Source organism: Otolemur garnettii, unplaced genomic scaffold, assembly GCF_000181295.1.
Source record: "Otolemur garnettii isolate 467f Iridium unplaced genomic scaffold, OtoGar3 scaffold00017, whole genome shotgun sequence".
NCBI classification, from domain to species: domain Eukaryota; kingdom Metazoa; phylum Chordata; class Mammalia; order Primates; family Galagidae; genus Otolemur; species Otolemur garnettii.
The window spans coordinates 14,590,913-14,607,882 of NW_003852412.1; the positions used below are offsets into that span (position 1 = coordinate 14,590,913).

Genomic DNA, 16,970 nt, shown 5'->3' on the forward strand with positions numbered 1-16,970 from the left:
TTTTACTACTAAATACATGTTTCATGTTGGGGCAAGAATAGTAATAAAAGTTATTCTTTATTTTCTGTTCAAAGTAACATGTGTGGCATAATTTCTCTTATGTTGAAATAATATTAGTACAGTATTAGTATTTAGGAGATAAAAATCAGCAATAATCAAAATAGTATTTTAAATCTTTATTGATACCATTTGTTTATGAACCAATCTATTTATATATTCTTCCAGACTGTATCCTTACAACTTGAAGTTAGTATTTTTCTCAATATTAAGCTTGCAGAAAGCATTTAGCTAGCTACCTATGTAAACATCAGGCACAATGCTAAGTTCTGAATCAAAAACTATTTCCAATATAATTAACATTGTTCTTCAAAACATTAAATGGAAAAATCTGCAATTACTTTTTAAAATAAAAGCCACAAATAATTAAATTTTTACTGTGTGCATTACAAGTTACTTACATCAAATTACCAAGGAAAGCATTATGTCAATTATAAGGATCATCTCTACTCATAGAAGGCAAAGAAAGTTATTACGACAATCATCAAGTTAGTACACTCAGGATTGATATAGTCTGATTTATTCTTTGTTGTAAAACTGTTAGGTTGAAATATCTTGAAGTTATATAGATACTTTAGTTATTTTATAATATTTCATAATAATAGCATGGCATTCATTTATTTTGTTAGAAGTTATTCAGAGGTCCTATAATACTAGATGGCTGGAATGTCACGTCTAATAACTATATATTTGAAATTAAAAGATCATTTTATATTGACTAAATATTGAGTATATTTTGTGATTTTCTACTGGATTTCTTAATTTTAGCTAACCTCATCTAATAATCAGTTTTTCTGTTTAAAATAAAGCAAGCCCTTAGTTTCTATTTATGATAAATCCCAAACTTTTGTTATTATTTATGTTTCTTTTGAAAGACAAGAATAATTTGATATAAGTAAAGAGGAATGCTTTCTAACTTTGTATTATATTACCTATGGATTGGCCGCCAGAAATAATAACAGTATTTAAAAGATATGGAGAAAAAATAATTCCTGTGATGACATTATAGGTAAGATTATTTAAAAAACAAAAAAAGCAAAAACCAGCACACAAACAATAGGACTAGGTCTAGATTATTAGTAGCTTGTCTAAGTCAGACCTGCCAGTTTGACACTGATTAAGCTGACACCACAAGTATTTTAGTTACCCATTCTACCACAGTGCTTAAAATTTTTTTTTTAAATATGGAACACTTCACAAATTTGCGTGTCATCCTTGAGCAGGGCCAAGCTAATCCTCTCTGTATCATTCCAATTTTAGTACATGTGCTGCCGAAGTGAGCACAGTGCTTAAAATTTTTTAATTTGATTTTTATCTACCCACAGTCAACATTTTTTTTTTCATTCTTTCTTTGTAGCTTATTATCACTGTTAGAGTATTCTGTTATGCTTTGGGGGTCACAGTAAACTACAATCTCATTTATTAACTTGAAATGTTAAAAAAAAAATTGACATGAGAACCATTTCCTAATAAGATATTTGGTCAATCTGAAATTTTTTTTTTTTTCAGAGAGAGTTATTATGTCGCCCTTGGTAGAGTGCCGTAGCATTGCAGCTCACAGCAAACTCTATCTCTTGGGCTTAAGTGATTCTCTTGCCTCAGCCTCCCAAATAGCTGGGACTACAGGAACCGCCACAACACCTGGCTATTTTTTGGTTGTAGGTGTCTTTGTTGTTTAGTAGGTGTGCGCCAGGCTCAAACTCGCCAGCCACAGTGTATGTGGCCGGCGCCCTACTTGCTGAGCTGCAGCTGATCTGAAATTTAAAAATAAATTATCTCCAACATATGTGGCCTTCTTTTGCTGACCTTTATTTTATTTTTCTTCTTTCTTTTCTCTTTCTTTCTCTCTCTTTCCTTTCTTTCTTTCTCTCTCTCTTTTTCTTTCTTTATTCTATTTTTAAAAACAGAAACAAAGTCTTGCTCTTGCTCAGGCTGGTCTCAAACAATCCTCCCACCTGGGCCTCCCAGAGTGCTAGGATTATAAGTAGAGCTAGAATTACAGGCATGAGCCACACATGCCTGGGCATGCTTTTTGTTTAAATGATTTAAATGACAAATTTGGATCACATGAAAATCGTTAAATAGTGGAGGTTTTGAGAAAAATAGTTTTCATTTTGTTTGAGAGAATTCCCTTAGCAGAAACTGTATTCGTGAATTCACGGTGATGAGTACAACACTCGCTACATTTTGATCTGCCTAACCATTAAGGACTAGCCAATTACAAGACTTAAAAGAATGAACATTTACAATTTATTCTCTAGTTTTATATTTCTCTGATAGAGGCATATTTGAAGAAAATGTGTTTTCAAAAATTTACTAATTGCTTAATTTGTTCTGTTTGCAAGGACTGTCTCCTTAACAACATTTTTTTACTCTTGAAGTCTTTAGGGAAAACAGGAACTGTTGGAACAAACACCTTTTGACCACAAGAAAAAAGACTGCAAATCTTGTTGACGTTGACATCTGAGCTGGGAGGGTGAGGATTTACATTTAAGGGTGGTAGGAATCCCGGTCTGGTCTGGGTAATACTGTGATCTAAAGGGAAAGCTCCTGAACCATGCCTTTCTAGAACTGCGTGATTTCTCCTGCTCAGGACACCTGAAGGCATGTTCTCCGACAATTCTTTGCCCCCTGACAACTGTGGTGGGGATGGTGAAAGGATCTTTTTCTTTCCTGTAAGTGCTTTGCCATCTTCTGAAGTTGGAGGGGTAACACCTGCAGCGAGCTGGGAATCCGAGCTGTAGTGATTCGCCCCTGAGTTTCTTTTTTGAACTATACTCCCTAAGCTGGAAGTAAATACTGTCTGGTTAGAATCTGGGTCCCGGTCAACAGGGATTTCAATGCATTGCTGATTTCCTTCTGGAAAAAAAGACTGGTAATTAATTTCATCATAAGACATCTTCCTTGAGCTAGCTTGATCCAAGGCTCTTAACAAATGTGCTGTGTCTTTTACATCAATGCTCTGGTGCCTGGTGATGAATCTCTTGGAAAGCGCCAGCCCATTGGTTTTATAGGATAATTCTTCCTCTGGCGTAATATCCTGGAGCTCCTCTTGCAAAGAGGCCACTCTGTTCTGGTGCATTAGTAATGGGGGACTCTTGAGCCAGGGTGGAGCCTGGGCCAGCTTGGGCCCATTAAGGGCCACAGGAGGCTTTTTTCCAGGGGACTTTGGGTCCTGGGCATCATCACTGCTTCCAGAAGGCTCACGATCTTTAAAGCCAGAAAGTGTCAATTCTGCGTCAGAAGAATGTGAACGTAGCAATGAGGCTGTTTTGATGTCTATTTCAGAAGGAGTGGCACAGGAGGCTGGGGAGTGACTCCCACCTATGTCCACCGGCGGCATATTCAAGAACTGCCTGGTAGTGTGCCTCCCAGAGGGTGATTTCGCTGTTGTGATGATGATGACCTCTTTCCCCTGTGCTTTGCAAGCACTCAGCAGAACTTTCAGAGTCTCTCTATCTTCTGAATTTATAGCATAAACGAGAGCTGAGTAACTGGAATGGTCCTGCAAGCTGAGGTCAGCCCCGCTCTGCAGGAGCAAAGAAACAACTTCTGGCCCGGCTTTCTCTAAGCAGGCATGCATCAGGGCAGTCTTCCCAGACTTGTCCTGTATGTTGGGATCGGCATTGTTCTCTAGCAGGTATTTCACCATTTTGGCTTTACTGACACTCTGATGATCAACGTGTTTGGTCTTACAAGCGATCATTAAAGGTGTCTCCCCACGGTCATTGCTTTCATTAATGTAGGCACCACCTTCCAGCAAAAGTCTTGTGAGGCGAAGCCGGCTCTGGTGGACTGCTTTGATCAAGGAATTTCCATCGCTGGAAATTTCTATACCTTCATCCATCTTCAAAAGTCGAAAATCAATACCTGCTTAACAGAGAAGATGAAGACCAATCGATTAGCCAGAATCAACACCCCAATTTATATTCATTTTGTAAATTGGACATAAATGAGATTATGCTATTGATAAATGCAGAAAATAGTGAATTGCAAAATAAAAGAAATTTTAGAATAATAATGACCTTTAGGGAGTTACAAACTAAACATTACTTTTAAAATCTTGGGGTTTTTTGGCCAGGGCTGGGTTTGAACCCACCACCTCCGGCATATGGGGCTGGCACCCTACTCCTTTGAGCCACAGGTGCTGCCCATACTTTTAAAATCTTTATTGAATATTTAGGATGTAACACCTACATGGTACTTTCCTAAACTCCATATTAAATAGTAATCCACTTATTTTCTACTTGTGGGAAATATTTTGTAAATTAATATTGGCTAGTCTTGATGGCTCATAACTGTAATCCTAACACTCTGGAAGGCTGAGGCAGGAGGATTCCTTGAAGTCAAGAGTTTAAGGCCAGCCCTAGGAAGACCGCATCTCTACAAAAAATAGAAAAATTAGCAGGGTGCAGTGGCATACACCTGTAGTCCCAGCTACTAGGGAGGCTGAGGCAGCAGAATTATTTGAGCCCAGGAGGTTGAGGTTGCAGTGAGCTATGACGACACCATGCACTCTAGCCCTGGGCAACAGAGAACTTGTCTCAAAAAAAAAACAAGCTTAATGTAAAAACTTTAGTATGCTCTTCAATTAGGTAATACAAATGATATGTAGATTTTCAACTTGAGGAAATTTTTATGTTTCTTTTGTTTGTATAACTTGATAAATTGATAATTGAAAAACTTGAGGGAATTTTTATGTTTCTTTTGTTTGTATAAATGTTAATGTTAGGCAGTAAGTTAGCAAGGTGGATGGCAAATGTGGTGAGGCTATTTTGGAGTGGCCTGGGTAAGGCTGACTTGGGCTGTTATGGGAATGGTGCTAATTAAGACCTTGCAGGTGGGTTGTTTTGAGGACAGAGTTAAGTAAGACCGTGGGAGACTTCCAAAAAGCAGCTGATACTCTTCAAAGTTGTGTAAAAAACCCAAAACTGCCCTTTCCATGGGGCCTGCAGTCACTAGGACAAGGCCCAGCTTGCTGTGCAGGTCATTAATAGACTTTATTTTCTTGCTAAAACCTAACTTGCTCTTTTCAATTATTTTGACAACTACCTTAAGCCACTGCCTACTCTAACATTAATATAACTGACACCATGTCTGAAATTCACACTGTAATCAGAACAGTGAGCCTGTGAATATGTATTTTTTTCGATTCCATTATTTAAATCATTTGCTGACTAGATTATGGGGTTACCAACAACTACTGGGTTAAATTCTGACAGCAGTACATTTGCTCTAAAAAAGGAGTATGACAGGCAAGAAACAAGAAAGGCGCCATGCAGACTTTGTAAACTCTTTAATTTTTATCGCTGAAACTAAAAAAAATTTAATTTATTTAAATATTTTAGATTCTTAGATTCAATGTCCTTTAACAAATTCCATTAGTTGGTAAGAATTATGTCTTCATCTAGGTCTAAGGACTGTTTTGTGTTTTAACAATCCTTAGAGTAGGGGAGAAAAATCAGATAAACAAATGTAAAATATTTAAGTTTAATTAATTTGGTAGTTTTTAGAAATGGAAAAACGTTCATTCTACCCATGTACTTTTTTTGAGACAGAGTCTCATTCTGTTGCCCTGAGTAGAGTGCCGTGGCATTACAGCTCACAGCAACCTCAAACTCTTGGGCTCAAGTGATCCTCTTGCCTCAGCCTCCCAAGTAGCTGCGACTACAGGCGCCTGTCACAACACCTGGCTGTTTTTTACAGATGAGGTTTTGCTCTGGCTCTGGCTCTAGCTCAGGCTGGTTTCAAACTCCTGAGCTCAGGCAATCCACCCGCCTCAGCCTCCCAGAGTACCCATTTACTTTTTAAATTAAGATTATGGAACATGAATTTCTGTTTGATAATAGAATAAATAACACATCTGATAGCCTCTTAACAGGAAGAAAAGAGATGAAGACAGCAGAAAGAAAGGGAAGGAAAACAAGAGAAAAGTGGCATGCACACAGAAATCATCTAAAAGATGCTGATATGTGCTAGGAACTGAGCTGTGACCATACAAGCCCTACCCACAAGGAGCTCACAGTCTTTTGGAAGAGATACTGAATAAGCAGCTAGTTACAGGCCAGTCATGGGCACAGGGAAGCTTTAAATACTCAGGGCTCAAAGGAGGGCCTCACATAAGCCAGCCATTTGAGCTGGGACTTGAAGACCATATAAGAATTTGGTAGGCAAGCAGGCAAAGGAAGGAGGGAGAAGTGAGAGCACTCCTTGTAAGAAGACCTAGAGGCATAAAAGAGCAGCTGTTTATCGAATGGGACAGGTTCTATTTACACAGATACAGGGAAATAGGAGAATATTTCAGCAGATGTTTGGAGTTAGGGTTAATAAGGGCAGAACCCACACGCATCATTTTGTTCCTTCTTGAAATCCCCTAAAACTAAAAAAAATTTTGAAGGACATAAACTCTTAAAGACAGAGGGAAAAGGCAGGAAGATGGCAACAACGCTTTGGAAGCCAGAAAGCAGACAGGTCAGTAGTAACTGACTCAGTAACTTCACTCATTTTTGAGTGCCTTCTCTCTGAAGATTCTACAGGTTTTTGTGGATGTTAGTTTCTGTTTACTGTTAGCCTGCACTCTTCTTTCATTCCTATGAGAATGCCTTCTCTCTGAAGATACTCCAGGTGTCTGGAGAAAGCTGAGCCTCAAGTCAGCAGGGGTGAAAGATGGAAGCAGAGGTGAAGAATACAGCTAAAACAAGGAGGACGAGGTGAGAAGCGGCCGGACTCCTACATCCTTGTTACTCTCGGGTGATCCTGCCCTGGACCGGCAGCGGCAGGGGTATCATCATCACCAGAAAGCTCACACAAGGTATTTGAGAACAAGAAAATAGGGGAATATTGTGATTGCTTACTGAGCTCTGCTGAAGAAACAGATAGCCTTCTTCCCCAGCTCTGTCCAAGAAGGCTGGCATCTATATTATCTCTCTCTCAGGTAAAAACTATTCACTCCTCTCTCAAGAATCTGACCTGCCAGCTTGGCGCCTGTGGCTCAAGTGGCTAAGGTGCCAGCCACATACACCTGAGCTGGTGGGTTCGAATCCAGCCCGGGCCCACCAAACAACAATGACAGCTGCAACCAAAAAAAAGCTGGGCATTGTGGCAGGCGCCTGTAGTCCCAGCTACTTGGGGAGGCTGAGGCAAGAAAATCCACTTAAGCCCAAGAGTTGGACGTTGCTGTGAGCTGTGATGCCACAGCACTCTACCCAGGATGACAGCTTGAGGCTCTGTCTCAAAAAATAAAAAAGAATCTGACCTGCCTAAGAGTACTGACCACAGGATTCCCCAACATGCCACCCACATCATCCTACAGTGAGCCTTCTAGGCGACAAGCCCCATCTCTGTGCTCAAGGTTTCTCATCTTTTTTGAACCAGAGTCCATTCTGTCACTTTGGATAAAGGGCAGTGGCATCGTCATAGCTCATAGCAACCTCCAACTCCGGTGCTCAAGTGATCCTCCTGCCTCAGTTTTCCCAGCAGCTGGGACTACAGGTACATGCCATGATACTCAGCTAACTTTTCTATTTTTAGTAGAGACAGGGTCTTGCTCTTTCTCGGGCTGGTCTCGAACTTCTGAGAGCTCAAGCAATCCACCCTCCTCAGCCTCCCAGAGTGCCAGGAGTACAGGCATGAGCCACTGTGCCGGTTTCTCATCTTCTTCTTCTTTTTTTAAAGACAGAGTATCACTTTATGGACCTCAGTAGAGTGCCCTGGCCTCACAGCTCACAGCAACCTCCAACTCCTAGGCTTAGGCAATTCTCTTGCCTCAGCCTCCTAAGTAGCTGGGACTACAGGTGCTCACCACAACACCCGGCTATTTTTTTGTTGCAGTTTGGCCGGGGCCAGGTTTGAACCCACCACCCTCAGTATATGGGGCCAGCACCCTACCCACTGAGCCACAGACACTGCCCTTCTCATCTTCTTTTTAATCTCAACCCTTTAATCATGAGTCCAAACAAAAATCAAAAAAGAGACATGCCTCTTACATTAAGGATTAGAACAAACAGGAAAAAACAACTACCAGGAAACAAGTATTAGCCAGGAAAATGAAAATTTCAAAAATGCATTATCCTCAAAGGTATAAAAAAATGTATCTGTGAAACAAGAATAAGATTCTATATTAAAGGAGTGTTCAGAAACTATAAAAAGAGGTTCTAAAAGGTAAAGGTAAAAACATGATACAATCCTACAAAACTCAATGGAAGAGCAGCATGATCAAGTTGATAAAATCTCTAATACCATAACAACAACAACACCCCAAGACAATTAGAGGACTAGACCAGGAACTCCACACAAATAATAGAAGTTTCAACAATAGTGGAGAGAGGAAGAAAAATGGGCAAACAAAAGACGAAATCACTAATGAGATCAAGAAAAATGTCTACACCTGAGTGACATGAGTTACCAAATTGAAATAGACCAATAGCGTAGTGGAATGAATGAAAACAGCCCTGTTTATGGGGCACGATTGTAAATCTCCAGAACATGAGAACAGAAACCATTCCACAAGCTTGGGGGCAGGGGTAGGAGGCTGTGGGGGGAAGTAAGTCACACACTAAAGGATCCTGAAGTAGTCTAGATTCCAGTAAGTCAACAACAATGAAAGACAGTGGGCCAATGTCTTTCAAAATCTAAAGAAAAATGATTCTCAGCTTAGACTTCTATATTTAGCAAAATCATCAGGCAAGAATTGGGATATATGCTCATGAATTTGCTGGAGGATGTAAACTATAAAGATGAAATGGCAGAGTAAGAAAAAAGAAAACACAGGTACCATAGAGGAGGGGGCCCCAACTTCCAGGAAAACAGCAAAGGGGGATGCCAGGATAACAGATGTCACAGATAGCCCCTCTGAGAACACCCTGCCTCTGTTCCAGCCCGCTAGCCGCTAGCCGAGGGACCAGACGCCCAGGGGAGCCTGCCCTCAGTTCCTGTCTCCATGTGCTTCGTCCTGGCCTCATCTCTGCTCACTCCCCCGTGTCCTGCTGTCTGAGGCAGTCCTCACTTCCCCACTCTCAACTACTCTGCCTTCTCTGCCTGGTGATGAGCACTGTGTGCTCAGGAGGAGACAGATTGGACCAGTCTCCAGTCTCCACTGCAGCCCTTCCAGAAGCCCGCAATGGTGACCCCTCGTTTCCCAGGACTCGCTTGTATCAATGTGCTGGGAGGCTGAGCTGACTAAGACCCGGAGACTGCTCAGCTTACCTTCTCCTGAGAGCTTTCATGATACTCAGGCATCTAATTTTGTGCCTGCTACCGATTTTTTTTTTTTTTAAATAAGCATTTTGGGCCGGGTGCAGTAGGTGGCTCATGCCTGTAATCCTAGCACTCTGGGAGGCCAAGGTGGGTAGGGTGGATTGCTTGAGATCAGGAATTCAAGGGCAGCCTGAGTAAGAGTATGACCCCATCTCTACTAAAAATAGAAAAACTAGCCAGACATCATGGTAGGTGCCTGTGGTCCCAACTGCTTAGGAAGCTGAGGCAAGAGGATGGCTTGAGCCCCAAAAGTTTGAGGTTGCTGTGAGCTCTGACACCATTGTACTCTAGCCAGGGTGACAGAGTAAGACCCTGTCTCAAGAATTCAAAATAAATAAAGTAAATAAGTAAAAAATAAAAATAAGCATTTTACTTAGGGGTCATAAGGAAGCAAGAAACAAACAAAAAAGAAATGATTAACACAAAAGTCAAGACAAGGGCAGCGCCTGTGGCTCAAGGAGGAGGGCACTGGCCCCATATGCTGGAAGTGGTGGGTTCTAACCCAGCCTCAACCAAAAACTGCAAAAAAAAAAAAGTCAAGACAAAGCTCCCTCTTGCTGGGGACCGGGAGGGACTCGGAGTCCTCTAGGTTCAGGTGATGTTCGATCTCTTAGTCTGGGTGGTATGTAAGAGGGTGTCCATTTTTTATTATTCTTTAAACAGCTCATATGTCACGTACTGTCCTGTATCATACCCCTCTTCTCTATTTAACGTGTGACAGAACGTGTATACAGAAAAGCACACAGCACCTGTGCAAGATACACGTCAATACTAACATCTACAAAGAGTCATATTAGGCCTTACTTTTTATAATTCCATTCTCATGGTATGACCAATAGTATCTGTGCCTCGATTTAAAAAAAAATTTTTTTTTTTGTAGAGACAGAGTCCTTGTCACCCTTGATAGAGTGCTGTGGCATCACACAGCTCACAGCAACCTCCAACTCCTGTGCTACAACGCTTGGCTATTTTTTATTGCAGTTTGGCCGGGGCCAGGCTTGAACCTGCCACCCTCGGTATATGGGGCTGGCACCCTACTCACTGAGCCACAGGCACCGCCCTTGTGCCTTGATTTTTAACTGGAGTCTCAACTCACTGTAGTAAGATCCTGAAAGGCAGCGTTCAAAAGGACATGCTTGTTCATCTGTCCTTTGTGTAACTCACAATTCAAAGAACAACTCAACATATCCATATACAAACAATGCAAGTGAACGCTGTGATTTCACATCCCCTGTGCCACATTGTACAAAAGCTATTCCAGAGCCAGACATACCTGCAACCTGGGAATTGAGGAATGTAGGATCTGTTGACAGCTTGGGTCCAACTCAGCGGAGGTCTATTCTGAGTGCAGAGCATCTGAAAAGAGCTCATGTGAGACAGTGTTCACGAAAGAAACCCTCTTTTAGAATTTTTCATATACAAATGAGTTTAATAGGGCAAAGAAATTTAGAGAATTGAGCTGGAACATAATATCAAATATAAAAGCCACTTAGTAACTGCAATTCAAGAAACTATACATAAAAACAAAACAAATTCCTTTGACCAAAAGTAGCATTTAAGAAATAGATATTCAAAGAAAAACAAGTTGCTAGATACCAGATTTCAATATTACACTCTCATATAGTTTCTATTATTTAATCCAAACTTCTTTTTTTTTAAAATCTTTTGGAAAAGGCGGTGACGGTAGCTCAGTGGGCAGGGCACCCGCCACATACACTGAGGCTGGCGGGTTCGAACTGGCCCAGGCCAGCTAAAATAACAATGACAACTGCAAAAACAACAACAACAAAATAGCCGGACCTTGTGGCAGGCACCTGTAGTCTCAGCTCTCTGGGAGACTGAGGCAAGAGAATCACTTAAGCCCAAGGCTTTGAGGTTGCTATGAGCTATGACACCAGGGCACTCTACACAGGCCAACAGTTTGAGACTCTGCCTCAAAAAAAAAAAAAAGAATCTTTTGGAAAAGACTTTCTGCAGAGTTCTATAGAAATTATAGTTAAATGCACCTTTATTTTATTATTATTATTATTTTCTGGGGGGAGGGGTTGCAGTTGTCATTATTATTTGGCAGGCCTGGGCCAGGCTCCAACCCCCCAGCCTTGGTGTATGTGGCCGACACCCTACTCACTGAACTACAGGCGCTGTATTATTTTTTATTATCTTATTTTATTTTTGGAGACAGAGTCTCACTTTGTCACCCTCAATAGAGTACTGTGGCATCATAGCTCATAGCAACCTCAAACTCTTGGGCTCAAGCAATTCTCTTGCTTCAGCCTCACAAGTAGCTGGGACCACAGGTGCCTACCACGGTGCCCCACTATTTTTTAGAGACAGGGTCTTGCTTTTGCTCAGGCTGGTCTCAAACTCCTGAGCGCCAGCAATCCACCCTCCTCAGCTTCCCAGAGTGCTAGGATTACAGGCGTGAGCCACTGTAGACGCCTTTAGATGCACCTTTATTTTAAAAATATTCATTATGAAATTTTACAAAGAGTTGAACAACACGTAGATAATATTTTGTAAAAAATTTTGTAATGAATATTTTGTAAATAAAGTACATTTAGCTATGATTTCCCAATTTTCCCTGTGTACGGTGATTATAGGGGTGATTTTTGGAACACTTGTACTTTTTACCCATCCTCCAGGAAAGGCCCTTCCCTATGACACTAAACCTGGGCTCTTTCTGTCATAGCTTCCCTCTTACCAAGGTTGGCACCAGGAAGCTCTGGGAGAAGAAGGGAGCTGGCAATGTCCTCGTGACAGGTATGCCTGAGGAGGACAGAGGGCCAGTCATGGTCCTGTGGGAGAGGAGGATGCCGCGGGGCTCCAGCATATCCAAGAAGCTGCCTATTCTACTCACCATGTGGACCTGAGCAGTCCTCCCCTAAGGACTAGAGAACTGTCCAGCAAAAATGACCCCATCAGGTTTGCTCTTTCTCTGTTATAAAGACTTTTTTTTTTTTTTTGAGACAGAGTCTCACTATGTCACCCTCAGTAGAGTGCCGTGCTGTTGTAGCTCACAGCAACCTCAAACTTTTGGGCTTAAGCAATTCTCTTGCCTCAGCCTCTCCAAGTAGCTAGGACTACAGGCATCCACCACAACACCCAGCTATTTTTTGGTTGCAGTTCTCATTGTTGTTTAGCAGGCCTGGGCTGCTTTGGTGACCCACCTTTGGTGAATGTGACCGGTGCCCTACTCACTGAGCTACATATAGCTTGTTATAAAGACTTTTAAAGCTCTTTTATTATTATTATTATTAATTTAGTAGAACAATTTTGAAATTGCTTAAACACTAAAATTTTTTAGGGTAAAACATTGTCAAACACTTTCCAAATGTAACATGTGCTTTAATGGAATAACTCCCTGTCTTTAAGCCTTAATTTTTTCCAGTTGATTCTTTTATCTTGCCCAATCTATTTGTACATCAAAGATGCCAATATTTAAGTCTTAAACTATACTTTTGATGAAGAATGCTTCTCATGCCTAGAATGTCCTTTCCTCCTGTCCTGGGAAACATCTTGACTGAACATCAAGTGCCAATGTTCCCAATTCAGCAATTCCCAGATTCAGCTACAACTTCCACACAGATACAGTAACAGTTCATCTGGAGAAAGACTGGGGATCAGACAGACCCAGGTTTCAATCCTAAGAGGGCAACTGTTTAACTTACTACTGTATGCCCCGATCACATCTCTTGGCCTCTGAGAGTTCTGGGTTTCTCATGTGTGGAACAATAACCCTAAAACATCCATTCCATCAGGACATGGTAAAGAAATCAGATAATATTGGCTGAGCGTGATGGCTCACACATGTAATCCTAGCACTCTGGGAGGCCCAGGTGAGAGGATTCCTTGAGCTTAGGAGTTCAACACCAGCCTGAGCAAGAGCAAGACCCCATCTCTACTAAAAATAGAAAAATTAGCCTGGCATTATGCCAGGCATCTATAGTCTCAGCTATTCAGGAAGCTGAGGCACAGGGATATTTTGAACCCAAGAGTTAGAGGTTGCTGTGAGCTAGGCTGACACCATGGCACTTTAGCTTGGGCAACAGAGGGGGGCTTTGTCTCAAATTAAAAAAAAAAGAAGAAATCAGATAATGTCTAGAAAAAGACTTTTTTGTTGTGCTTGCTAACTCACGGCATTCTTTTTTTTTTTTTTTTTCATTTTTTGGCTGGGGGCTGGGTCTGAACCCACCACCTCCTGTATACGGGGCTAGCACTCTACACCTTTGAGCCACAGGCGCTGCCCCTCACTGCATTCTTTAATTTAAAAATTTTATGGCAAGATTAGCTTTCTCTTACTTATTTATTTATTGAGATTAGGTCTCACTCTTTTGCCTGGGCTAGAGTGCAGAGGCATCATCATAGTTCACTGCAACTTCCAGTGCCTGGGCTCAAGTATCTTCCTGTCTTAGCCTCCTGAATAGCTGTGACTACAGGTGCTCACAACCACACTTGTGTAGTTTTAAATTTTTTTATAGAGACAGAGTCTTGCTATGTTGCTCAGGCTGGTCTCAAACTTATGGCCCCAAGTGATCCTCCCACTTTGGCCTCCCAAAGTGCTAGGAAAAAAATGAAAAACTTAGTGGGAAAAGGTGGCATATGCCTGTGGTCCCAGATACTCACAAGGCTGAGGCAGGAGAATCACTTGAACTTAGGAGTTTAAGGCTGCAATGAGCTATAATCACACCACTGCACTCCAACCTGGTGACAGAGTGAGACCCCATCTTTTTATATATGTTTTTTTCCCAAGAAAAAACAGAGCAGAAATATCAGATGAGTGATTTCAAACAAGCTTTTGAAACAGGGGAATAGCGGAATGGCAAATGGCCTTAGCATAGCAGAATAGTCTACCAAATAAAGAGCCAGGGTAGGTGGGCCCTGATGGGAAGAGACCCATGAAATTTAGGGCATGGACATCTCAAGTGCCACAGGAAGTGATGATGAGTAACAAGGCTAAAAAGAATGGTTACCAGTCTGTAGACAGAACAACTGTACCCCTGGGTATTTTGTCTCACCCTAAGTAGCAGGCAATTCTTTTTTGAGGCAAGAAAATAAAGATCTTATTCTGAACATATTGATGAGAAAAGCCCCAAATGTATAGGCAGCATGCTGAAAACGGGGTTGGAGGGAGAGCCTGCGGGCCGAATGGTGGGATCCCCAGATCCCTGCCCTGCTACCAGGAAACTGGAGGGCAGGAAAAAGAAGCAAAAAGCACTGCATCTTAGCATTATGAGTTATTAAAAATACCTGTCGATGAATGAAACAGTTCAAACCATAACTGCATTTACCCTTCCAAACACCCACTCTAAGTGGAAATAGAAAGTTACCTGAAAACATTATTCACAATTTCAGACTTCACTTTTGTCTCTTCTCTCCCTGGATGAGTTTTCTGCCAGCCAGCTGTCAGTTCCTTCTGAAGGAAATCAGAGCTATTCAGAATTACATAAACACCAATAATTTGTTGCATGCATTTTCCCCATTTGGAGTCTAGGTTTTTAATTCCTTGTTAAGAAATCCCTACAGTGTTTGTTCAGTTAATCATATTTCACTGATTATGAGTTTGTGAAAGTGTCTGGAGTGGATCCTATGCTCAGCAAGCCATTCGTGTCTGTCTCCCAGATGGAGCCTGGGAGAACTGCCGGGGTTGGGGAGACCTAGGCACTCATCTGCAGATGAGGAGGCTGAGGACGAAAGGAAGGCAAAGTCACCCATCTTACTTATCTGCTTTCAGGGTTCAATTACACACGGGTGTCCTTTATCCCCCTAGCTCCCTGCCTCTGAGACAACCAGCTTCCCACAGAGCCAGGTTCTGTCCTGAGTACTTGACTTGTGTTGTATCTAGCGCTGCAGTGCTGGTGGGCCGAGGTGCTTTAAAAGCCCTCTTGGAGATGATGGGCTGGAAGCCCTTTCTGTGGCTTTTTCTCTCCCATATCACCCCTAATGAAAGTTTTCCTTTCATTAGGGCCAAAAAGTTACCTTCTTTTGCACTTCTTTATTTCCAAATAGGACCAGTGCTCCCTCCCATAAAGTTCATTGTCTGGGTAGGAAGGGGGTTAAAACTTACCAAGGGGTTTGAAGCTCCACAATTCAGCCCCTTACCCTTGACCCAGTCCCTGCCCTTGGCTGCCCACAAGGGGACTGGGGCCTGCTCAGAAGAGGCAGCAGCAGGGTGTACATCAGGGTGGGTCTGTCTCTCTCCCAGAATCCAACCTTTGGGAAATCATTCATTGGAGCCTTAGTTTCCTCATCCCTAAAATGGGGATAGTATCTCCCTTACAGTAGATGATTACGAGGATTTTTGAAGATCTGAATACAGCTGCCAGTTAGGCCTTCAATAAATGTCAGTTTCTAAACATGCATCAGCCAATACAGCACTGCCTGTGTGAATCTTCTGGGCTGGTGGGGTCTGACCATGGGAGGCCAGTGGGTTCTCTTTTTCTAGGCACAGAATCACAAGAAGAGCCTGTTAAAAATAAAATTCCAGGCTCCACTCCCAGTTATTCAATTGGAGGTGCTTCCTGTGCACACTTGGGGAAAATTTGAAGCCAACTCTTCATTCCTCATTCCAGGGCCACTTCCTGTTTGCTGTCAATCCTTGCCTGGGATTCACACAGGACTGTCTCCATCCTCACTTCCCAGCTCAGGTCCCCTGCCTGAGTGACGGGTAGGAATGGCTGCCACAGCAGAGACAGGGGTAAAGGGAGCTCACAGGTCCCAGAGAAGAGGACAACCGGAGAGGAGCGAGAACCAGCCAGAGACTGGAGATTTGCTGCCCTGCCTTTCCCAGACAGGTCTGAAAAAACCCCCGAGTCCTAGTGGGCAGCCCAAGGCCAGGACACAGAGGTCAGCCGCACCTGAAACGAGGCAGCCTGTCTGCCACAAGCAAAATGTCTCCTCCCGGTGCAAGGGAAAGGGCAGAGCCAGAATAAAAGAGATTGCATCTGAGCTTGTCCAGAGAAGAGTGTTCTTCCCTGGCACCATCTTGTAAAAATATTTAGAAACTGTCCAAAGAGAAGAGGAGCTGGTAAGGTAAGCTGTGTTCCCCCCTCACGCCCCTAAAGGACTGGTGGCCTCTAGTTACTTCGGCTCTCCCCCAGGCCTCTCGGGCTGGGGCCTTGGGCATCTGCACCCCAACATCTGTCAGTAGAGTCCCCAACCCCCAACACACATACACGCACACCAACCTACACCTCCAAGTCTCAGGGAAGACTCGGGAACCAGGGGTGTCCACGCTGTTGAAGATGCTGGCAGCGTCTCCACGGTCCTGGAAGCGAGCGCGTTTCCTCAGCTCTTCCTGAGAACCACAAGGAATGAGCCCATGGTGCTGTCGGAGAAGGGCAAAGGAAGGTGACTGGGGCGACCGCGCCAGGGCACCGATGGGGGCGGGGTGCACGTTTTGTCGCCTCATCTCTCAGCCAGGGCGGGCAGGAGCTGGAGGACTGAGGCAATAGCCATCCACGAAAACGGATTGTGCCCAGAGCCGCTGCGGAGCGGTGCCTGCACCTCCACCCTCCCGCCCAGAGGACTCGGCCCTCCCTTGGGCAATGGCGCGTCCGAGGGGACAGCCACGGCTCCCATGCGGGAGCAGACGCACCTCTGCGCCCCGGCTCTCTGCTATAGGGGACCGGCATCCTGGTGCCCAGGCTGTGCGCGCAGGA

The 16,970-nt window shown here is 43.1% G+C and overlaps 1 protein-coding gene and 1 non-coding gene across 2 annotated transcripts; both read right to left on the reverse strand.

Moving 5' to 3' along the window:
• Positions 1-1,235: 1,235 nt before the first annotated feature.
• On the reverse strand, positions 1,236-1,341 carry LOC111723966. Its single transcript, XR_002772367.1, has one exon. It is a non-coding gene; the product is annotated as a U6 spliceosomal RNA (small nuclear RNA).
• A 1,021-nt stretch (positions 1,342-2,362) lies between these two features.
• ANKRD34B (ankyrin repeat domain 34B) lies at positions 2,363-3,904 on the reverse strand. The gene has a single exon (XM_012802764.1). The coding sequence runs from the start codon at positions 3,902-3,904 to the stop codon at positions 2,363-2,365; it is 1,542 nt and encodes a 513-aa protein (XP_012658218.1).
• Positions 3,905-16,970: the final 13,066 nt, after the last annotated feature.